The 25624-nt window shown below is 43.5% G+C and overlaps 1 protein-coding gene across 1 annotated transcript in view; it reads left to right on the forward strand.

Annotated features, from left to right (window-relative positions):
* Positions 1-25624, forward strand: part of LOC143924670 (cytochrome P450 2K1-like) — a 190734-nt gene that overhangs the window by 132001 nt on the left and 33109 nt on the right. The window contains exons 7-8 of the mRNA XM_077449074.1: positions 16638-16798; positions 19583-19756. Of these exons, the coding sequence (XP_077305200.1) occupies positions 16638-16798; positions 19583-19756 (335 nt within the window). The remainder of the gene's footprint in view (positions 1-16637; positions 16799-19582; positions 19757-25624) is intronic.

The raw sequence follows: 25624 nt of genomic DNA on the forward strand, positions 1-25624 counted from the left end.
ACAGTGGACGGTCCAGAAGTGGTTAAGGGGGGGGGGGGTATGATCACCTTGTATAAATGCACAAATGGTCCATATAGTAAACTTGGAGGAAGAGAGGTTTAACCTCTGCATATGAAAAGGTTTCTTAAAAGTAAACTGTGAAAAATTGGAATACATTTTCACAGGAGCCATTTCCACAATACTGAATAGATTGTTATTTTTGTAACCACATATCCATAAGGACTATTGTTTCCATATTTGTGCACATATTAAAATTGACATTTTAGGCCTGGAGAATTGGTAAACCCCACAAACAGTGTATATTTCCTGAAAGCAAAGACTGTGAAGAATAAAATGCTCATAAATTCAAAATTGTATGGCACATGATATTGAGTGCACGTTTATCAAATGCAAATTTAGAATAAATTACATTTCTCTTTCGTTCACTGACTGACACAGCTCCATTAATCTTGACCATAGGGTTGTTATCCCACCTTCAGGAGAGGACTAGGCAGAACATGTTATACATGTGAAAAAACAGAACTTTGCAGTTCCGCCCATGGGGGGGGGGGGGGCCTTCAGTAACATCTCCTCAGCCTGCCTCCTCCAGCTCAGTTTTTTTCTGCCTAGTGAAGGAGATGGACCTAGGAACCATGCGGGCCCATCGGTCCTGCAATTTTTTTGCAGAAGTTTGTCTTTTGCGCAAGATTAAGATCCTGTGATCTACTATCAACAGCCAGCTGGGTGACAGGCTGGATACCCTTATCCTTGTAGTCTCCCCTGGCCATCGAGCGTGTGCAGACTATAGCTACACGCTGGGTCAGCCACAACATGCCCCTCAGGCTCGAGGGGCGGCCGGTGAACACAATGCTCCGGGCACACATATGACCGGGCTACTGATGAGTCACAGTGTGCGGTGGCCAACAGCCACCCTATACCCTTCGGGAGTGAGTCTTTGATGGAATGTCCCCAGCTCATCCAGATGGTAATTACAGCTCTCCATGTACTCAGATTTGGTTAAAATGCTGGTCTGCTGTCCAGGCATCCAGAAAAGCCCTGACGGATCTACCCTTCCTTTGCGACTGGCTCTTTGGAGCCTCTTTGGATGACATTATTAAAAATACCACAGGTGGTAAGAATACTCTACTCCCACAGGCCAGGAAGGCTAAGGAGCCACGCCGTAAGCAAGGGCCCTCTTTTCCGCTCATGAACGGGTGCTACGACCAAGCGCGACAGCCCGACAGGACGACTTCTGAAGGACCAAAGCGTCCCTGGAACCGCAAGCCTAACAAGCCTGCGAGCAAAAGTACTACCACATGAAGACACCGCAACGCGGGTGGGGGGTTGCCTTCGGGAGTTTGCAGCCCGGTGGACCCCTCGGCTGTCCAACCAATGGGTCTGCGATCTGATTTCCTCCGGCTACAAGATAGAGTTCTCTCTTGGCCGCAAAACAAATTCTTCCCCCCCAGCATACCCATTTTCCCAGCTCGCCAGGAGGCCCTTGGGGCAGTAAGGGACCTGCTGATTCGTGGGGTGATGGTACCTGTTCCGGTTCAGAACGCTTCCAGGGGTTCTACTCAAACCTATTTGTAGTTCCCAAAAAGAAAGGGGTACGTCCAATTTTGGACCTAAGAGCCCTTAACCACTTTGTGAAAGTGCAGAGGTTCAGAATGGAATCAGTTCGTTCAGTAGTCACTGCACTCCATCAAGGGGACTCCCTGGCATCCTTAGACATCCAGGATGAGTACCTGCACATACTCGTATGCCTTCAGCATCAGAGGTTCTGAAATTGCAGTCGGGGAAGCCCACTACCAGTTTGAGGCTCTTACCTTTGGTTTGGCCTCCCCAAGTCTTAACCAAGGTATTGGCTCCTGTTTTGGCATTGCTGCGGCAACGCGGGATCACAATCGTGGGATACCTAGACGATCACCTCCTGAAAGCATATTCCACCTCAGAGTTAGAGGAGGATGTGGTGATCACCATGCAGACCTTGCAGGAATTTGGGTGGCTGTTGAACCTAAAAAAGTCGGTGATCGTACCGACTCAGCATTTGGAGTACCTAGGCTTGCTGCTGAAAGCGAGAGTGTTTCTCCCTTCAGACAAACTGCAGACTCTCAGAGCCACGGTAAAACTGTTGGTGAACCAAAGGTGGTCATCTCTACGCTTCTGCATGCGAGTTCTGGGACTCATGGTGACCTCCTTCGAGGCAGTACCATATGCCCAGTTTCACACCAGAGTCCTGCAGAAGGAGAGTTTAACAAAATGGGACAAATCTCCATTGTGTCTGGATCGGCAGATTCAGGTGAGCCAGTTAGTCAGGGTTTCCCTGATCTGGTGGCTGAGGTCCCCGGCACTTCGGTCCGGGAAGTCGTTCCTACAGTACCTCTGAAATTGACAGTGATCACAACGGACGCCAGCCTATCAGACTGGCATGGCGTAATGGGAGTTCAGTCGACCAAGGGCCTCTGGTCGGTGGAGGAATCCAAGTTGCCGATCAATCTGCTTGAGCTGAGAGCGATCAGGCTATGCCTCTCCACATGGTCGATAAGACTTCGAGGGTGTCGGATCAGGATCCAGTCAGACAACGCCACGGCTGTGGCATGCGTCAATCACCAAGGAGGAACAAGAAGCTTGGCTGCCGCATGGGAGGTCACTCACATCTGTCGGCCTTTTACATCCCGGGAGTGGAGAACTGGCAGGCGGACTATCTAAGTCTCCAGATGCTGGACCCAGGAGAATGGGCGTTGCATCCGGAGGTGTTCAGGCTACTGTGCCTGCAATGGGGCACACCAGACGTGGATCTTCTTGCCTCCCGTCTCAATCGGAAGGTACCGAGATTCGTGTCCAGGACAAGACATCCATGGGCAGATGCATCAGACACGCTGGTGGCTCCGTAGGTCTATGCCTTTCCCCCACTGAAACTGTTACCACGTCTGCTCCTCAGAGGGGAGGCCGAGGGGATCCCAGTAATACAGATTCCCCCAGATGGCCCCAGCATCCCTGGCATGCAGACCTAGTGCGCCTGGTGGCAGATGTCCCATGGCGATTGCCATTAAGAGAAGACCTTCTGTCTTGACTCTGATAAGGGGACCTTATACTTTAGGCTTTAAATACTCATTTCCCAAAATGTTATACTGATCTTGGCCAAAAATGTTTGTGTCTAATCTGCTTGCAATGTTGATGTGCCAAATTACAAATTTTTTGTCTTGTTTCACTCCAGTTTCCTTCAACACCACAGGAATTTCAGACTGTGGCCTCCCACTTTGCCAACCGTTGGGACTTTACCAATTGTGGAGATGCAATTGATGGCAAACACGTCCGCATTGTCCCACCCCCCCAACTCGGGGTCCAACTATTATAATTACAAGGGGTTTAATAGTACCAGGATGTTAGCGGTGGTGTCAGCGACCTATGACTTCCTTTGTGTGGACGTGGGGCAAAATGGCCGGATGTCCGATGGTGGAGTGTCCTCACGGACGGAATTCTATTGGCGTCTCCAGAGTGGCAGTCTGGGCTTGCCACCCCCAGAGGAGAATGTTGAAGAACTCTCGTTCGTATTTGTCGCGGATGAGGCGTTTGCCCTGGCAAACCACCTGATGCAGCCTTTCCCGATGAGTACCCTCACCCCGGATCAGAGGATCTTTAATTTCCAGCTGGCCAGAGCCAGAAGAGTCATGGAGAACACTTTTGGAATACTGGCCAGCCGGTTCCGAATATTTTTGACACCAATCCACATGGCGGAATATAAAGTCAATCACATAGTGCTTGCCTGCTGTGTTTGGCACAAATTCTTGAAAAGACATTCAGCTAAATATGTGGTCTCAGTTGGCCCAGATGCAGACTTGCCTGAAAATGACAATCTCACGGCCCTTGAAGCTGCTCGTCCTGGCTTGCCCCCCCAAAGTGCCCGCGAGGTCAGAACCCAATACATGGAGTACTTTGTGGGCCATTGATATGCCAGACAATGTCTGAGAGGCATTTTTTTAATAATTTTTTTTTTAAACTACAATAATCTTTGTTTTCATTTACTGCTTGGCTTTGTTTTAGGTGTCTCCTAGGTCTTTTTGCTTTTTTTTTGTTGGGCCTTTTTCTACAACAGTGCAAACCCAAGTTCTGAGCGAGATGAGGTGATAGTCTCTTCTTCAGATAATCTTATTATGTTGTGGGTCTGCTACACACCTTCTTTTTGTTGCTAATGTATGCAGTGCATTACTGACAAAAATATTGCTAATTTTCAGCACCATGGCAGAAATATTTGGGGTCAGGAAAATGGCGTGATTGGGGAAAAATACACATCACTGTGGGTGTTATTTACTAAAGGCACATCCACTATGCACTACAAGTACACTGCAAACGTGCACCTGAAACTGCACTTGGAGTGCAAAGTGGATTTGCCTTTAGTAAATAACACCCATTGTCACAGAAAACAACTTTTTTTTACAAATACTGCTTTTGCGCATTGAAAAAGGAAGCCACACATTGTTGATAATTTCACTTTTTAATCAAAGCACATTCACATGTGCGTTTAGAAAAGGGTTTTTATAAAAAACCAACATATTGGGTGTTTTGAAAACATTATTTTCTGTAACTTTACAGAACATACAGAACACAGGAACTTACAAAGTTCAACTTTCAAAAGTGAAGACAATATCAGACATGAGTATGTACAAACTGGGCTGATATTGCCTTCATCACATGGGGTGTCACCCCTGGAAAAGCCAAATTTGGAAGATGCACACAGTGTGTCAACATGTGCTATCTCCCATCATGGGGGATCAATGTACATGTTTTTGGGGTGCAACCCCTTCATCTCAGCTACTTTCCACAAAACACATACATTGATCCCCCATGATGGGAGATACCACATGTTGGCACACTGTGTGCATCTTCCAAATTTGGCTTTTAGTAAAATACAAAAGTTGTTTGTTTGAAAAAAAATACCCGAGCTAGTTTGGGGTGTTTCAAACTCTCCCCAAAACATCAATGATGTTCTTCATTTTACGTTGAACATCATTGATGTTTTCTGTATAATTTCTAAATTGCGATTGCACCCCATTATCTCCCCAATCAGGATCTAGGCACTTTCACTGGTAAAATGTGATTCTTCTTCCACATCACCTAAAAAAACAAAAATAAACACACCATGTATTATAAATATGCCGACATCGATTAGCTTACCGGAAGCTGTGGTCTCCGACCCTCACCTGTTGTGGTGACAATTTGTCCAACTTCAACAATCTCTCCTTCCTCCTCCTGCTCCTCTGCTTCTGGTGTTGGAATGTCACCTTCCTTGGGAGGTGTGGGGTCCCTGGTGTCCTCAGACTTCCCGAGCCTTCTCTCCCCTATGAGAATGTAAAAAAGGAATACTTAGCACACAGGGGGCAGAACTAGGAATATGAAACATTGCTTGGAAGCGTCATACAATTGTGTTTTTTGGCCGAGTTCAAAGGTGAGAACATTATTTGGGACACTTTCTAAAGCTGGAATACTTACCTGCAGTGTGAACAAATGTAGTGAAGTGTAAGTTGGGAAAACATCCTGTTAGGAGTGGGCTAACGAACGATGTTTATTACGAATGATTCAACCCATGAACTTGAAAGTGGCCATTTTAAACTGTACAACATGAAATCAAAGCACATGGATCAGTATGCATGCAATAATAATAATATGAACACATGACAAATACTTACTTTTTTGAAGAATTCGCTTGATGCTTCTGTACTGCTCGTACTCCCTCAGTTTCAGGTCTGACCAGCGTTTTCTCAGTTGATCCTTGGATCGTCGTACCCCAAAATTCTTCAGAAGACTCTTCTCAACTTTAGTCATGATCTTGGCCTTTCTGATATTTGGGTTTGGGTAAGGTCCATACTTCCCATCATAGTTGGTCCTCTTCAATATGTCTACCATCTCCAACATCTCTCCAAAAGACATATTTGAGGCCTTAAATCTTCTCCCCCGGGATCGTGACATTTCAGGCTCCGGGCTTTCCTCGCCCTCCTCCTCGTTAGTGGAACTCTGATTGCACACCTGCGTTGTCTCCGCCATGTGCTCTCCCCACTGCGCCGAAAGAGAAGGGGCGGAGAATAGTCTAGAAAGAACATCAGGGGCGGGTGGAGTTTCACGCATGCGCACTGTATATAAAACGCAACACTCGTGTGTTGTACATACGATCTGTGAACAGAGGGAGAAGCTGACGCGCCGATCGTGCAAACGAAGGTACAATTTTTAACTTGGTACATCACTAGCCTATACTGCTTCTAGAGTGAGGCCTGCATTAGTGGAGTTTAGCCTGACATTAGGGTTTGTCTTGTGTTGTGTCTTGCAGAGATTATGGACGGTTTCAATGACCACAGTTTCCTCCCTCTGTTCATCGATAAATACAGAGAGCTGCCTTGCCTGTGGCAATCTACGCACCCACATTACAGTAACAAACTAAAGAGGCAGGCAGCGATGGAGAAACTGGTTGAGTTTGTGAAGCCGGTGGTCCCCAGGGCAAACATCAACTATTTAAAAGTGAAAATTGGTGGCCTCAGGAGTACATATCTGAGGGAGAGGAAGAAGGTGCTGTAGTCCATGCAATCTGGAGCTGCATCAGATGAAGTTTATCTCCCCAGGTTGTGGTATTATGACAGGATGCAGTTTCTGTTAGACCAGGCTGATGTCAGGGAATCACTCTCTACCCTTCCTTCCACGCGTCCTTCTATGCTACATTCCACACCTGCTGAGTCTTCCGACGCCCAACCTGGGCCTTCCACTCAGGAAGAACTGGAGGAGCCCAGCTTGAGCCAGGTATAGTATTGTTGTACATATTTTGGGAGTAAAAATGAATGATGTAAAATAGTTTTTTGCTCTCTAATTGCTGATTTTAGAAAGTGTTTCACATATCAATAGACAGTAGTGGCCAAAACCTTTGGGTCAAGAATGAAAAATGCTGGGCTCAGAATGATAGTCTTTTCTATTGGTTAACAATTTGCAACAGTCTTGAGGTGAAAATTGTGTGTGTTTGATGAACCAAAAACTAAAACTATGTCCCTTTTTCATACACGGGAAGACATCAGCCAGGAGGAGGGTGTGGAATGCAGCAGCCAGGAGGTGGCTGTGGAAAGTGGCAGCCAGGAGGAGGCAGGGGTAAGCGGCAGCCAAGTGGTGGGCGGGCGGAGGAGCCTGACTGAATCCCAGGTCCCTCCCCTCCGCCTTCCATGCAAAAAGGCGAGAAAGGGGGTGAATGTGGAGGAGTCGGCTCTGAAGCTGATCGGGGAGGCTTCAGCGGCCCTCAAAGCCACCCCCACCTATCAAGAGGCCTTTGCCGCCTTGGCTGCCTGCAAACTCCAGCAAATGGAGGAGGAGCAACAGATCTTGTGTGAGGAGCTAATTATACACACCCTCAACAAGGGGCTGTTGGGCCAAATCACACAAGCAACACACTTGTGTGATTTGGCCCATGCCCCTCCTCCTCCTTCTGCCACACCTCCAGCACCACAGCCACAGCCTGGAAGGAAGCGTGGAAGGAAGACCAGAGTGTGATAACCTGGGTTCAGTCTCGTCTGACAGAAGATGCAGCCTCTTGTAGTACCACAGCCTGGGAACATAGATGTCATCTGCTGCTGTTCCGGGTTTCTTGGACTTCAGGACCAGACTTCTCTCCCTCAGACATGTACTCCTCAGGCCACCAATTTTTTGCGTTTAAATAGTTGATGTGTGCCCTGGGGGCCAAAGGCTTCGCTAATCTCCCCAGTTTCTCCAGCACTGCCTCCCTCTTTATTTGTTACTGACACCTAAATAAAGGTTTTTTTTGGTTGAAAAAATACTTGCCTCTGTGTTTTTTTCTACAAAAAGGACAGTTTAGGTACAGGTGCAGGTACATTTCAAAAATACAAAGTGAAATGAATAACAAGGGGCACCAACACCAAACAACCTCCTGTAGATTAAAAAATAAAAACAAAATTAAAAAGATAATAATGGTGTTGTGGTAAGTTGACACACAAAACACACCAACAAAAATGCAAAGATGAGCAAACTGTCAAAAAAGGAGATGTTGATTTAAAAAACCAACCACAAAATTAAAAAAACAAAACAAAAGAAAAAGATTGGGTAGATGTGACAATTTAAAATATTGTATTGCTGAAATGAGTAAAAAGAATAAAGAAATACGTTCGGGAGAAGTGTGTGTGAATAAGAGCATCAAAACAAATTCATTCTTGCAGAATTGAAAAGAACAAGAAAATGCGCTACATGAAAGAATTTTTAACATTGCAGCGCGACGAATGTGCTATAGCGATTACGAGCGGTAGTTTTACCTGAACGAGCGCTTCCGTGTCCAAATTTGATTGTGAGCATGCATGGCACCTTGTCCGTCGGAGTAGGCTACACATGATCGGACTATGTCCAATCGGAGCATGTTGTCGGAAAATGTTATGGCCAAGTTGGATACTCCGACGGAAACAGTCCGATGGAGCCCACACACTGTCGGATTATGCGACAACACAGTCCTATCGGATATTGTCCATCGGAATGTCCGACCGTGTGTACAAGGGCTTAGGAGGTGGCCCTTCATGCCCTGGACGTGGTTCAGGCTCTGAGGGTGTATTTGTCTGCAATGGCTCCCTTTCGGAAGTCAGACTCCTTGTTTGGTTCAGTGGCTGGTCCGAAGAAAGGCATGGCGGTCTTGTCGGCCACCATTTCCAGGGGGATCAGACAGATTGTAGTATAGGCCTACGCTTTGAAGGGGCAGGTGCCCTCCTTTTCGGTCACAGCCCACTCCACAAGGGCAATCGGAACGTCTTGGACCTTCCGAATCAAGCGTCTGTCACTCAAGTGTGTAAATCGGCGACTTGGTCATCTTTTCGCGCTTTTACAATGTTCTACAAGGTAGATGTCAGTGCATCGGCTGATGCCTGTTTTAGCCACAAAGTTTTGCAGGCGGCTGTGTAATTGCAATTGCAATTTTTGCAAAAACGCAGTACTTTTCAGTAAATGCACTGTTGCATTTGTTACCGCAGTTTGGTGAGGTTTGAAGGTAGTGCCTCTCCGGTGAGGAGCACTCAGTTTGTTTGTGGGTAAAAAAAAGGTTTAGTTCCCACCCACTGTTGTTTTTTGTGGGTAAAGTTTATACTAGTTCCCACATGCCATGTTGGATGAAGTTTTATGCTGTTTTTTCCCACCGCTCGTTTGGCACTTGGGGATGTCCCAATGGTCTAAGAGAGGAGCTGAGTCTGTGAATATAAGAGAAAATAGGATTTTTTTGTATTCACCGTAAAATCCTTTTCTCTGTAATTCACTGACTGACACAGCACCCGCCCCTCCTATTTTTCTTTACGTTATACTTCTTGTTGACGTACTGAGGCTGCATGGCAGGCTGGGGGGTTTTTACCTAAGGGACCTCCCCTTGGGTGGAACTAGAAAGTTCTAGTTTTTATTATCACATGTTAACATGTAATGCCTAGTTCTCTCCTGAAGGTGACATAACAACCCAATGGTCTAAGAGAGGAGCTGTGTCAGTTGGTGAATTACAGAGAAAAGGATTGTACGGTGAGTACAAAAAATCCAATTTTTTTCCCACAAAAATACAAGGTATTTTATATATCTGCATACCGGCAAAATAGCGATAAACTTTGGTACCCAAACTTGTCCACAGACATTGCTTTAAAAATGTTTACAGGTCTATCAGCATTATAGCTAACCATAAATAGTGGTCCTATATTAATTGCTTTCACTCCCTCATTTGCAGCAATATGTTAAATGAGTAGTGCAGTGGTCGTATTTGTACGCATGCGTGTGTACTTGGGGATGTGGGATTTTAACAAATAACTTTATTGCTGTCACCTAGGGGGCTAATAACACTCTTTGTGATGGCATTTTGCAGTGAGAGATTATCTTTACTGAGATACCAGGGTTTTATTAGACCCCTGATGTCTCACCTGCCCTCCACTGAAGTTAATGAAGCACAGAATGTGCAGTAAGTTCATCAGGTTGTGGAAGTGATCAGATAGCTGTAGAGAATTAGTTCCACATGAAAGCCCATCACCCGCACTACCACAATAAACACTCTACCACAATAAACACACTCCGGGCTGCTGTAGTGTGTTTGAGTTCCCTGTCTACCAGCTGCCATTTAGGATTGTAATTGGTTGTCTTAAAGAGGAAGTAAACTGACATCTGACATTCACCTATAGGTAAGCCTATAATAAGGCTATAGGTTTTGTAAATATCTCCTAAACATGTACCGTTTAGGAGATATTTACATTACATGTAGCAAGTGACATCACCAGTGCATGCGCTCTGAAGGAATGACCACCGGTGCCATTCCTTCTGAGCCCTGTGCTGTGAACAGCAGCTCCTGTGATGGTCATCACTGCTCTGACCAATCAAAGAGCAGGAGCCCGCAAACCCAGAAGCAAAACGGATGAAAATGGAAGCGGCTGCAGCGCTGACATCACGGTGCTGGAACAGCTTCGTTTTAAGGTAAGTTTCAGATAATGTGCAAGTATACTTTGCAGGGAGAAAAAAAAACATCAGCGAGATTGACACGTCGTGAGCCCCGTCACCTAGTATGGACTTAAAGGGGAAGCCCTACGCCAAAAAAACAGCATGGGGGTCCCCCCAAAGTCCATATCAGACCCTTATCGTTCATCCTGGCCCTTATCGTTCAGCCTGGCCGGTCAGGAAAGGGGATGGGGACGAGTGAGCGCACCCCTCTCCTGAGCCGTACCAGGTCACATGCCCTCAACATGGGGGGGTGCTTTGGGGAAGGGGGGGCCCTGCGGACCCCCCACCCCAAAGCACCTTGTCCCGATGTTGATGAGGACAAGGGTCTTTTCCCGACAACCCTGTCGTTGGTTGTCGGGGTCTGCGGGCGGAGGCTTATCAGAATCCAGGAGCCCCCTTTATTAAATAAATAAATCTGAAATAAAATAAAAAAACCAAGGTTTTAAAATAATTTATTAGACAGCTCTGGTGGTCTTCCGTCTTGGGAGGTCTTCTCGCTGGACTCCGGTATCTTCTGCTCTTTTGTTAGCTCTTTTACTAGCGGAGGAGCCCGGCTTTCTTCTTCGTCTCCGCCGTCCGTGGGTCTTTTTCCGACTTTGGGGTCTTGTCCCGCTCTTTGGGGGTCTTGACCCCCTCTTCGATTTTTCTTGCCGGGCCTCCACTTTCTTCTTCCAACTCTTTTACTAGCATTGGCCCGATCTTCTGTTGCTTTCGCAGCCTTCTTCTCCTTCTTTTCTCCTTCTTTTCTTCTTCCTTGCGATGTTGACATGACGCTGTCTCTGGCCGCAATGGCAGGGACGCGTTGTGCGGCGACTTATATAGGGACAAGGGGCAGAGTCACTAGGTGATGTCACATGGGGACCCGCCCCCTTATGATGTCACAGTCAACATAGCAAGGAAGAAGAAAAGAAGAAGAAGAGAAGAAGGCAAGAAGGCGGCGGCAGCAACAGTGACAGAAGACCTGGCCAACACTAGTAAAATAGCTGGAAGAAGAAAGCGGAGGCCCGGCAAGAAGAACCGAAGAGGGGGACAAGACCCCCAAAGAGCGGGACAAGACCCCGAAGTCGGAAGAAGACCCCCGGATGGCGGCAGTGACGAAGAAGAAAGCCGGGCTCCTCCTCTCCACTAAAAGAGCTAGCAAAAGAGCAGAAGATAGCGGAGTCCAGCGAGAAGATCCCCCAAGACGGAAGAACACCGGAGCTGTCGAATAAATTATTTTAAAACCTTCTGTTGTGTTTTTTTATTTACACTTTTTTCACCAGGTGAATGGGTTGGGGTACATTGTACTCCATACTCATTCACATAGGGTGGGGAGCCGGTATCTGGGGGCCCCCTTATTAAAGGGGGCTCCCGGATTCCGATAAGCCCCCTGCCAACAAACGGCCGATAAGCCCCCCGACAACAAACGGCCAGGGTTGTCAGGAAGAGGCCCTTGTCCTCATCAACATGGGGACAAGGTGCTTTGGGGTGTGGGGGCTGCAGGGCCCCCCCTCCCCCAATGCCCCCTCCCTGTTGAGGGCACGCGGCCTGGTACGACTCTGGGGGGGACGCTTGCTCGTCCCCACCCCCTTTCCTGACCGGCCGGGCTGCGTGCTCGGATAAGGGTCTGATGTGGACTTTAGGGGGACATCCACAAAGTTTTTTCGGTGTAGGACTTCCCCTTTAATTCCGTACCAGGTGACGGGGCTCGCGGCATGTCAATCTCGCCGATGGAAGCGGCGACATTGACTTCCTTCTCTAGTCCCATCTACCTGGAGCCACATTCAAAATGAACAGACTTTTCTCCATGTGTGGGCAAGTCCATTCATTTCAAAAGTCCGGCGGACTCCCGCCATATTCCAGCGGATTGTCTGCCGGATAGTCCGATCGTACGCGGCTTAACATCCACCATCTCCGTGATGTTGTCATGGAGGAGTGGAAGAGGACTCCAGTGGCAACCAGTGAAGCTCTGGTGAACTCCATGCCCAAGAGGGTTAAGGCAGTGCTGGAAAATAATGGCGGCCACACAAAATATTGACACTTTAGGCCCAATTTGGACATTTTTTACTTAGGGGTGTACTCACTTTTGTTGCCAGCAGTTTAGATATTAATTGTTGTGTGTTGAGGTATTTTGAGGGGACAGCAAATTTACACTGTTATACAAGCTCTACACTCACTACTTTACATTGTAGCAAAGTGTAATTTCTTCGGTGTTGTTACATGAAAAGATAATAAGGTAATAAAATATTTACAAAAATGTGAGGATGTACTCACTTTTGTGAGATACTGTAATGGGTTTTTGCATTCTTCCGAATCAACTGTAGGTTTAGGGTTCTTTTGAGGCATGCTATGATTCTTGCTGCTGATCCCTCTATCGCTATTATATCTTGTAATGTCATACCCCTATTCAAAACCTTGTTACACTCAGAAGTGTCAGATAGTAGAGGTTCATGAAGCTTTTTAAAGGAGAAGTATGGTGAAAGCTTTTTTTTAAGTCTTTATGGATCACAGGAATGCAGTTTGCTCTGCACTTCTGTAACCTGTTTTCAGCTGACAACAGGTCGAAGCCCGCTGACATCACAGAGTCAGTCCAGGCTCTAAAAAGATTCCAACCATATGGTTGGTATCTGCCCAGAAGCCTGGATCGGCACCTAAGCCAGCCCCTCCTGCCACCTCCACAGCCCAGCGCTCCAGTGAGTGCTAAAGGAGAGAGCCTCTGACTGACAGTCATGGCTCTCTGCTCAGAGTGGAGGGGAGAGCTGAGAGCCTTTTTTGATCGCTCAGTTTTCACTACAGAGCCGGGGAGGGACAGATGCAGCATCGAATCCATGCTGCATCCACCTTGGTGAATATAAATGTTTTTGATTTTTTTTAAAACCCTTGTCTCTTTCAAAAAAAAAAACGGAAGAAATGAGCATAAAACTTGCTCTTTTATTGGATATTGCTCATGCGCAGTTTTTCACAGTTACATAGTTAGTCAGGTTGAAAAAAGACACAAGTCCATCCAGTTCAACCATACAAAAAACCCCAGCAGAGCATGCTCCAATTTGCTACAGCAGGGGGAAAAATTCCTTCCTGATCCCCCAAGAGGCAATCTGATTTTCCCTGGATCAACTTTACCTATAAATGTTAGTACCCAGTTATATTATGTACATTTGTGAAAGTATCCAGGCCTTTCTTAAAGCAATATACTGAGCTGGCCAGAACCACCTCTGTCAGGAGTCTATTGCACATTTTCACAACTCTTACTGTGAAGAAACATTTCCGTATTTGGAGATGAAATCTCTTTTCCTGTAGACGTAAAGAGTGCCCCCGTGTCCTCTGTGTTGACTGTAAAGAGAATTACTCAACACCAATTTCACTATATGGACCCCTTATATATTTGAACATGTTGTTCATATCCCCCCTTATTCTCCTCGTCTCAACAGTGAATAAATTCAGTTCCTCTAATCTTTCCTCATAGCTGATCTCCTCCATGCCTCTTATCAGTTTGGTTGCCCTTCTCTTCACTTTCTCCAGTTTTCCAATCTCATAGTTTCATAGTTAGTAAGGTTGAATAAAGACACCAGCCCATCCAGTTCAACCTGAGTGAGTGTCTACAATTGCCCCTATCCCTGTACATTGCACACTCACCTACCCTCAAGAAGCCCACAATCCAAGGTCCACATTCATATACTAGGGACAATTTTTGAACAGAAGCCAATTAACCTACCTGCATGTCTTTGGATTGTGGGAGGAAACCGGAGTACCCGGAGGAAACCCACACAGGCCCAGGGAGAACATGCAAACTCCAGGCAGGTAGTGTCGTGGTTGGGATTCGAACCAGCGACCCTTCTTACTGCTAGAGTGCTACCCACTACGCCACTGTGCCGCATATGCTTTTGAAAACTGGTGCCCAAAACTGAACTGCATATTCCAGATGAGGTCTTACTAATGATTTGAACAGGGGCAAAATTATATCTCTCTCACTGGAGTCCATACCTCTCTTAATACAAGAAATGACTTTGCTTGATTTGGAAACCTCAGCTTGGCATTGCATGCTATTATTGAGCTTATGATCTACCAAAACCCCCAGATCCTTCTCCACCATTGATTCCCCCAGTTGTACTCCCCCTAGCATGTATGATGAATGCACATTCTTAGCCCCCAAGTGCATACCTTTACATTTCTCAACATTACACCTCATCTGCCACATAGTCGTCCAATTAGACATTGCATTGAGGTTGGCTTATAAATTGAAGACATCCTGTAAGGATGTTATTCCACTGCATAGCTTGGTGTCATCCACAAAGACAGAAATGTTACTTTTGATCCCAGACCCAATATCATTTATAAAGGTATTAAAAAGTAAGGGTCCCAGCACTGAACCTTGGGGTACACCACTGATAACCTTAGACCATTCAGAGTAAGAATCATTAACCACTACTCTCTAAATTCTGTCTTTTAGCCAGTTTTCCATCCATTTACAAACTGATATTTCCAAGCCTATAGACTTTACCTTACACATGAGCTGTATGTGCAATCCATGCTGTCTGTTGCTTAAAAATGTTTTTTTTTCCAGCAAGAACTCGTCTATGTGGTCTTTTATTAAATGCTCCAGTATCTTGCCGACTATAAACGTTAAACGTACATGTCTATAGTTACTTGGTAAAGACTTTGATCCCTTTTAAAATATAGGCACCATGTTCGCCCTGCACCAATCCAGTGGTACTATTCTCATCAATGGCTTTGAAATTACAGAGCTCAATTTTTAGGATCTGTGGGTGGATGCCATCAGGTTCAGGTGCTTTATCCACCTTTATTCTGTCTAAATATTTATGGACCATATCACTTTTGAGCCATTGTAGATCATTTGGGGTTGTGACAATACCACCCCATTATAGACATGAGCTCCCCCATGCTCTTTTGTATACAGAGAGCTGAAGAATGTATTTCATAAATTAGCTTTCTCTTTGTCCCCAGTCACCCACTCTAGATTATTTTGTAAAGGCCTACATGCTCAGAGCTGACCTGACCTTTTTGCTATTAATATATTTGAAGATTTTTTGGGGGTTTGTCCTACTATCTTTTGCAATCTGTCGTTCGTTTTGAATTTTTGCATCCTTGATTTCCTTTTTACATTTTCTGTTAAATTCTTTGTAACATTCAAACGACACTAGTGTTCCTTCATTTTTATATTTTTTAGAAGCTCTTTTCTTATTGTTTATAGCTTTTTTTACTTTGACCGTGAGCAACATAGGTTTTATTTTTAGACTTTTAAACTTATTGCCCATGGGAATATACTTTGCAGTGAGGTCCCAAACAGTCTTTTTGAAGAATTCCCATTTCTGTTCTGTGTTTATCGATGCCAGTATTCTCTCCCAGTCTAAATCCTGGAGAGCAGCCCTCATCCTTGGAAAATTTGCCCTCTTGAAGTTAAGTGTTTTTATTTTTCCCATATGTATTTCTTGTTTACAGCTAACATCAAATGGAATCAAGGTATGATCACTGCTACCCAGGTGTTCCTTTATCTGAACATTAGTATGTTTTCAGCCACTTATGAGTGTGGCTTTAATAAATTGCGTATTATCAAGGTGCCTAAAAAAAATGCCTGTCTGGGATGCTTATATCAACCAATAAGTTCAGAAGTTTCTATACAGGTTTAAATTGAAGGGAAGAAGAGTTATTGCTTTAGGCCCCTCGCACAAGAGAGGTCCGATCAGGTCCACTTGTCAGTTTTTCAGGCAGACCCAATCAGACCCTTCATTCTCCTTCTATGGGCAGTCTGTTGTAAACAGACTTGTGTCCGTTTACACCTGGCTATCGCCGATCCAGTTCAATTGTGCAAAAACAAACAATAGTTCTCCTCTGCCTGGCCGGATCAGATCAGAAGGCAGTCAGTCCATTTTCATCCTACTGTCCATACAGGAGAGCTGGCTGTGTCCATTCTGCATAAGTGGAGCAGACAGGGATGCTCCCCTGGGAACCACATAGCACTATGCATATCCCCTGTGGCTGGGATTTTGGAAGAGACGCAAGGACCTTTTCCCTGTGTTTTTTCTGTAGGTTTGTCCATGCAAATGCAGCCATCGGGAAACCAGCATACTATGAACCTAACCAAAAATAAATATCCAAGACACAACATTGTTTCCTGGAGACTCTTTCAGATTAAATTAATGCAGGGTTTTCTTTTCCCTTTCTTTAACATGTTCCAGAGAAGCCATTTGACACAGACATCATAATGAACTGCGCGGTGTCTAATGTTATCTGCTCTATCATTTTTGGAGAAAGGTTTGAATACAATGACACAAAGTTTAAAAAACTTATTCGATTATTGGGTGAAAATGAGAAACTGGCTGGTTCACCTAAAATGGTGGTAAGCATCGCATTTTAATATGTTATGGTCATTATCTTAGACCTATTACAAATGTTAACATAAACCAACTCCATAAAAAGTATTTGTTCCTTTGGAAGTTTTCATGTTTTACAATTATAGAGCACTGAATCATAGTGGATTTAGATTGTTTTCTACTAATAAAGAGAAATAGTGTCTTTTCATGTCAAGGTGACAGTATATCTGTGCAAAATTATTGATTTGCTTAATTTTGGTCTGTTAAAAAAACCAGTGAAAGCATTGGCAGCTCAAAATTTTTGAGGGGACGCAAACAAACTGAAAAATTCGGAAAAAACCCCATCAATTGCAGCCTCACTGTGCCCATCAAATGCTGCCACTGTGCATCAACCCTGCTACTGTGCCCATCGAATGCTGCCACTGTGACCCCCCACCCGCTTGCCTCCATGCTCCTCCATGCCTTCTCCTGTCCTCTCCTATAGGCGATCGGATGCCTGATAGGCATCCAATCACAGCGCCTGTGGTTTCAGCCAATCAGGTGACAGGTAACAGACCTGAGCACCTGATTGGCGGAGAGGCGGTTCAGTGTTAGGAAAGCGAATATTCATTTGCTTTTCTAACACACCTGGGTGAGCTGCAAGCGCCAAGCATGTCGCTCCCAGGTCACCTTTTTTGACACCTATTAGAGCCTATGGCTCTAATCAAGTGCTTCAAAAACACCCCTGCTGCTGTAATTCAGGCGCCCGGCACCCGAAAAGGGGCCGGGCGCCTGAATAGGGGGTGGCAGTGGCAGCCATGAATAGATTAATGTAATGCATGAATCTATTCATTGGTCATAGAGGGGGTGGCTGGAGAGAGGGGACAGTGCCCGTGCGCCCTTATGGGCACACCGCCAGTGAATGAAAGCCTTTCCATAGATACAATATTATATTCACATTCACAACAATTGCAGCTCTTCCCACAATTGTGTGCCAAATGCAGAAAATAATTCAGTCAATGTTCTCCTAACAGTGTGCTTGAAGCCTGTTAAACATGCTCCATACAATTCATGGAGACAAAAGTGCTCTCCAAATGGTTCTCATCAGTGATTCTACTCCATCCCCCTTATACACTGAGACTTGCCAGACTTTTGGATCCAGGGTTTAAGTGGGTCTGTACAGTATGTGCTTGTGTTGTTTCCCGGATCTGGATACCCACCTCCCTTATAGTTCCCATCCCTGTCTTTGCAGCTCAGGGATGGAAAACCAAACACAGGATAATTGTGGAACCAGTTTATTAGAATAAGTGAAGCTTTAACAAAGGCAAAAACATCCACTCACATGCTTCAGTGCCTGAGCTGGCACCTGTCAGTCTCCAGCAGTGTAATCTATCCAAAAAATTCTAATCACCACTGTCCCAATATGGCGTAGCAGTTTGTGTTCCACTAGCCCAGCAATCTTGCCACTGGAAGTAATGTCAGCAGTTACGTAACTCCCTCTACGCGTTTTTTTGTTGGCGGAGTTTAGGGACATATATAGATACCTAGCACTCATCTATTGTGGTAACCTTGATAGATACGATATGCTGAATGAGCATTTTCACCCTAGGACAGGAAGTATCTGGTAAAAATAAAGGAAAGCTGGAATCTGCAACATATTAAACTGTTCTTGGGCTTAGGTACGTTTTAAATTACAAAAAAAAAAAAAAAATTTACTGCACAAATACACACACAATTCATTAATATATAGTAGATGCATCTTTGATAGCAATTATAGCCTTGAATCTGTGTGAATGATTGAATGAATGAGTGACTTGTATACTGTTACCTATGCAAATCAAATCCTGCTTCATGCTAGTGTCTGTCTGGGTGTAGCACAGTCCTTTACCCCGTAGGGTCATTAGGTCTATATATGCTTTGCAAATCTGGACACGGAATGTGTTTCTTCAATCCTCCTTTCAAATTGGCTCAAGTCTTGTCCACTTGTACGTGGATTGTAAGTAAACAAGCCTTTTCTTGTCCAACTACATCCACAATTTGTATACTATGGGTGTGGACAGTGGTGTTTTTGTAATTCTTGTGTCATTATTATTATAATACAGGATTTATATAGCGCCAACAGTTTGCGCAACACTTTACAACATGGGGGCAAACAGTACAGTTACAATACAATTCAATACAGGAGGAGTCAGAGGGCCCTGCTCATTATAGGTTTCAATCTAGTTTTAGCTTTATACTCAGGATCTTCATCTTGCTGGAAGACACTGGATCCCAGGACTAGGCTTGGGTTTCCTGCAGGCTTCAATTCTCCCTCAAGACTTCCAGTATTTTCTGTTTTTCTTTATTTTATTTTTTTAACCATCTACCCGTTCCCAAAGCACAATGCTACCACCACCATGCCTCTTGGTGGGTTTAGAATAATCTGCAGTGTTTATCTCCTATGTGACATCTGACAAACTGCGTCATATAAATTTTATTTACCAGTGGCTTTCTTTTTGCCCTGCTACCATAAATTTATAACTGGTGAAGCCCCCAGGCAACAGTAATGACCAAGAGCTCATGGATAGAACCAAAGCCATAGCAGGAAACACAGACATCTAACATACTGTACCTGCGAACATGAGAGTTATTTGGATGACTTTGCTCTACTAGAGAGCAAAGATTCCTGTAAGTATACATTGCTTTCTTTTGCAGTTCTTTTTTTTTTTTTTTAAAAGAGTGTTTGAAAGTCAGGGGGACAAGGCCTGGATGCCACATAGAGTCCTATGTGTGAGTCAACATTATTATGTACATAGACCAATGTTATAAAAATTACTGGTTTGTCTCCACAGCTGTTTAATTTTTTTCCTCGAATCGCATCCTTTCTTGGAAACCACAAACAGTTTATGCAAAATTTTGATGATGTCAAAGAGTTTGTTTTAAAGCGCATCAAACATCAGAGACAAGTGTTTGATACAAATGCCATTTCTGGATATATAGATGCATACCTTTTGAAACAAGAACAGGTATATGTTTTTCCAATGTAATGTGCTGGATTTTTAAACAAACCTTGTGTGATTTTGCAGTTACCTTCACATTTATGAGAATTTACTGACAGATCTGTCTAATGGCTTCATTCGCACATCTGCAAGATTACGTTTAGGAGTGATCATCTGTCCCCAGCCACAGGTAGTCACTGGCTCTGTGATTAGATCCAAACATCAGCAGACAGCTGATGCCCTGTTCAGCATATCATAGCTTGGTCCAGTGGCCCTTATTGTCTGCATTCACCTGTACATCCAGGATTCCTGCCATAACTGGAATTTTTTACAATGTAAATGAGGCTTAATAGTGTTGTTCACTTTTTTAACATGGCAAACTCTCACTCTAGAAAGAACTCTTTGACAATCTGTCAGTCCCTCTCATTCTTACCTGCCATCTCTTTCATGACAGTCTCTCTTAAAGTGCAGATTCATATTCTCCCTCTCCAAATATTTTCATGTATGCTCACGAGCGCACATAACCGCACCCTTTGCATTTTATCACTTCTAGATAATCACCTGCAGATGTATTTTATCACCTGTAAAGGTAGATTTTTTTCAAATTTTTGATAAAATAAGGGAGGATTATAAACCCTGTCAGTTTTTTGCCATTTGTGTTCCATTTGGGAGATTTCACTTCATGTCACAAATTTCACTTCATGTGCCAAAACAGGAAGAAAGAGAGGAAATCCCTCCAAAGTGAGGGAATTTTTGGTTGTCACCAGGGTCACCAGAACTAGCGTATCCAAGATTTTAATATGGTTTAGAGGTTTTCTTGTTATGTTGGCCACATCCCTATTTTGAAAACAGAAAATAGACCCCGCGCCTCCTAATTTCTAAGCTAGGTTCCTAAGCTGCTACCCCTTAACTAGGTGAAAAATCACCAGTGCATAATTTGGGGAGGTTGGTAGGGGGCGCTAATTGGTCTAACAAACCAAAAAAAATGTTTTCCTTTTTTTTTTTTTTAAAGCTACCAGCCTGCCTGGTTTTACAACTAAGTTAGGTATCTGGTAAACTATAATTCACTTATAAAGTGCATATTGATGTGAATCTTAACAGTACCCACATATATTGCTAAAAAAAAAATATTATTATGACAACCAGCCTGCCTGGTTTTACAACTAAGTTGGATATCTGGTAAACTATTATTTACCTTTTAAAATGCATATAGATGTGAATCTTAACAGGACCCACATAAATTATTAAAACGAATCATATATATATATATATATATATATGCAAAATAAAAATATAAATCTTAACAGTATCCACATGTATTCCAATAACCAATCAAAAGGTATGTGCATAATATTGTGATAACCAATCAAAGGTATGTGCTATCACACCATATAAAATATAGACAAAATTTCATAGCAAACAGAAACTGCATTCATTTAAACCCTACCAATGAATAAGTAAATCCACCAGCCCTCTACAAAATAAAATAGTTATACCTGTGAACTGGCAAATCGCATATAATAAATACCAATAAAGTGCTTACACCGTGAATACCTATCTAGGTGTATCAATCAAATCAGTGTACAAATCTTAAAAATTAAATAACATTTACGAGTGAGCCAAACAACAAAAGTCCATATATATGTGATTCTTGTGACCGATTTTTCAGAACCATCAATGGGAAACCTTTACCACATTATGGATATCACCTGAAAAGTGCTAAAAAAAACTGGGTGTCAGCTTACTAGATGAAGTTGACCTAATTAGTGAAAAAAAGGTCAAGCAGGCTTTTGCAAGACAATCCTTGCTGTGTTGGAGAAATCTGTGGATCAGATACCCAGTCCCCAGCATATGGAGCTCACGGCTGGAATATGAAACAAAATGCAGAGGAACCAAAAATAGTGTAATCCCATTTATTTTAAAAGGTTAAAAACAAGAAAAATGTCAAATGGCTGCTTACATATCTTGTGCCATGACCGGGCACTGAGGCTGAAAAGACGTGTTCACACGAAACGTACGTCGGGGCTGTTCTTTGGTCACGCAATTACATCATATGCAGTCCCTGTGGTTGTCTCCCCATCGTAGGTGGAACGCACGCAGCTTGTCAGTGCAATACTGTGGCATACCATTCAAATTAGCAGTGCTTTTCAGCCTCAATTAGCGCCCCCTACCAACCTCTCCACATCCCTATTTTGCAGTCTTTACCAAGAATTATAATTCCCCCATGGGATGAGACTTTTAACCTTCTGTTTCCAGGCCCTGTGCTCCATTTTGCACACTCAGGTGGCCAGATCATTTTTTCAATTTTTTTTCTTTTATTTTTTATTTTTCACTTATAGCTTTCAAAGTTTGTAAAAGACCCCCCAACCATATATTTTCTGAAAGCAAATGACCAGTAGAATAAAAAAAACATGCTACTGATTTCTAAGGTCCCACAATATTTGCTCAAATGTTTATAACAACAATATTTTTGCTAAAAATCCACTAAGTTCATGATTAGCAGATAAATACACAGCAAAGTTTACAAAATTCCTACTAAATACAAAAGCTTAACCTGTATTAAGTTAATAAATAACAAATATTTGTAACTTTTAAATGGCGTGAAATGGTGTAAATATCCAAATTTTACTAAAAATCTGAAGGTTTTCATTTTTCCTTTACAGCTTTCAGAATTTGTGGAAGACCCCAAAACCATATATTTTCTGAAAGCATATGACCTCTAGAATAAAAAAATGGTGCCACTGATTTTTTTAGACCCCGCAGTATTTGGGCAAATGTTTATCAAACCAATATATATGCAAAAAAATACACTAAACCCATTATTAGCAGATAAAAACACAGCACATTTTACAAAATCCCTGCTAAATCCCTACTAAATATAAAAGCTTAACCTTTATGGAGTTAATAAATAACAAATATTTGTAAATTTAAAATTGTGCCTTTTTGCCAAATGATGAAAATCAAATGTACCCAAAAATTTCTCAAAAAATCTGGACATTTTCATTTTTCACTGTATGGAGTGAAACATAAACAAATATTTGTAGTTTTTACATTGCGACTTTTTGCAAAATGGTTAAAATTGAACGTACGCAAAAATGTAAATATACAAATTTCTCTAAAAATCTGAAGGTTTTAATTTTTCCCTTACAGTATTCAGAATTTGTGAAAGACCCCCAAACCATATATTTTCTGAAAGCATAGGACCAGTATAATAAAAACAAAGAGGCTACTCATTTTTAAGGCAGTGCGATATTTGCGCAAATGTTTATCAAAATAATATTTTCACTAAAAATACACTAAAATCATTAATGGTGCTCATAAACACAACATAACTTGCAAAATTCCTGCTAAATTGCTACTAAAGAATAATTTTCATGTGGCATAATAAAGTGTACACCAATGGAGGGCCATATTTACCCGCACAGGAATGTACAGGTTTTCCGTGTATTCCTCTGTACAGGCAGTCCCACTTATGTAAATTGGGATGCAATGGCTGCACAGGCATAGCTGCTGTTCCCAATCTGACATCCGTGTGGGTATGGGTACATGACCTCAAACGCAGACAGTGTGAGCCCAGGGACATGCATGCGGACCTACATGGATGTAAAATTGGGAGCAATGGCTCTGTTCATGCAGTTGCTACATCCAACATTACATCAATGGGACTGCCTGCACAGAGATGCATGGAACACCTGTGTATCCCTGAAAAGGTATGCTGAGTATGAACAAGGCCTTAGGTCCCTTTTACACAAGCAGAACGATCAGGTCTGCCTGTCCATTTTTCAGGTGGGCCCAATCGGACCGGCCATTGTTCTCTATGGAGAAACTGATGTAAATGGACATGTGTCCATGTACACCCTCCTGCATCCGATCCAGTCCAGTCCGCTAAAAACAGACTGATGGGGATTCCATTCCCCATCCATCCAGAAGATTGGATGTTGTCTGATGGAACTGGACAGGTGGTCCATTTCCATCTATGGCCCTCCCCATAGAGAACAGCGGGCTCTGTCAGTGTCCTCTCTGCATCAGCAGAAAGGACATGGACCTGTCATCCACCTGCTCAGCGGGGATCAGCAGACAGATCCCCTGCTGAGTAGGCAGATCTGCTTGACAGCGTCTGCTCCATGGTGTCTTACCAGGAGTGGCCGGTCCATTAGGGGTGCTGGACTCATACAAATATTGCACCCCGAGTCCACCCACTTGTGTGGGGGGGGGGGGCTGTCGGTGTGGAGGGACTGAGTGCGGGTGGACCGGGGGGGTTTGTTCGTTTAGCACCAGCAGCCACTGGGTCTTACTATGTTTTTTTTTGTTACATTTTTTATTTATTTCTTTTATATATACAGTATATATACAGTGCCTTGCGAAAGTATTCGGCCCCCTTGAACTTTTCAACCTTTTGCCACATTTCAGGCTTCAAACATAAAGATATAAAATTTTTATTTTTTGTGAAGAATCACCAACAAGTGGGACACAATTGTGAAGTGGAACGAAATCTATTGGATATTTTAAACTTTTTTAGCAAATAAAAAACTGAAAAGTGGTGCGTGCAAAATTATTCGCCCCTTTACTTTCAGTGCAGCAAACTCACTCCAGAAGTTCAGCGAGGATCTCTGAATGATCCAATGTTGTGCTAAATGACTGATGGTGATAAATAGAATCCACCTGTGTGTAATCAAGTCTCTGTATAAATGCACCAGCTCTGTGATAGTCTCAGGGTTCTGTTGAAAGCGCAGAGAGCATCATGAAGACCAAGGAACACACCAGGCAGGTCTGTAATACTGTTGTGGAGAAGTTTAAAGCCGGATTTGGATACAAAAAGATTTCCCAAGCTTTAAACATCCCAAGGAGCACTGTGCAAGTGATCATTTTGAAATGGAAGGAGTATCAGACCACTGCAAATCTACCAAGACCTGGCCGTCCCTCTAAACTTTCAGCTCAGACAAGGAGAAGACTGATCAGAGATGCAGCCAAGAGGCCCATGATCACTCTGGATGAACTACAGCTGAGGTGGATGAGTCTGTCCATAGGACAACAATCAGTCGTACACTGCACAAATCTGGCCTTTATGGAAGAGTGGCAAGAAGAAAGCCATTTCTCAAAGGTATCCATAAAAAGTCTTGTCTAAAGTTTGCCACAAGCCACCTGGGAGACACACCAAACATGTGGAAGAAGGTGCTCTGGTCAGATGAAACCAAAATCGAAATTTTTGCCCACAATGCAAAACGATATGTTTGGCGTAAAAGCAACACAGCTCATCACCCTCAACACACCATCCCCACTGTCAAACATGGTGGTGGCAGCATCATGGTTTGGGCCTGCTTTTCTTCAGCAGGGACAGGGAAGATGGTTAAAATTGAGGGGAAGTTGGATGCAGCCAAATACAGGACCATTCTGGATGAAAACCTGTTGGAGTCTGCAAAAGACCTGAAACTGGGATGGAGATTTATCTTCCAACAAGACAAGGATCCTAAACATACAGCAAAATCTACAAAGGAATGGTTCACAAATAAACGTATCCAGGTGTTAGAATGGCCAAGTCAAAGTCCAGACCTGAATCCAATCGAGAATCTGTGGAAAGAGCTGAAAACTGCTGTTCACAAACGCTCTCCATCCAACCTCACTGAGCTCGAGTTGTTTTGCAAGGAAGAATGGGCAAGAATTTCAGTCTCTCGATGTGCAAAACTGATAGAGACATACCCCAAGCGACTTGCAGCTGTAATAGCAGCAAAAGGTGGCTCTACAAAGTATTAACGCAAGCGGGCCGAATAATTTTGCACGCCCCACTTTTAATTTTTTTTATTCGTTAAAAAAGTTTCAAAAATCCAATAGATTTTATTCCACTTCACAATTGTGTCCCACTTGTTGGTGATTCTTCACAAAAAATAAAAATTTTAT

This window comes from Lithobates pipiens, unplaced genomic scaffold (assembly GCF_037356315.1).
Source record: "Lithobates pipiens isolate NorthernLeopardFrog02 unplaced genomic scaffold, aLitPip1_a1.2 Scaffold_22, whole genome shotgun sequence".
NCBI classification, from domain to species: Eukaryota; Metazoa; Chordata; class Amphibia; order Anura; family Ranidae; genus Lithobates; species Lithobates pipiens.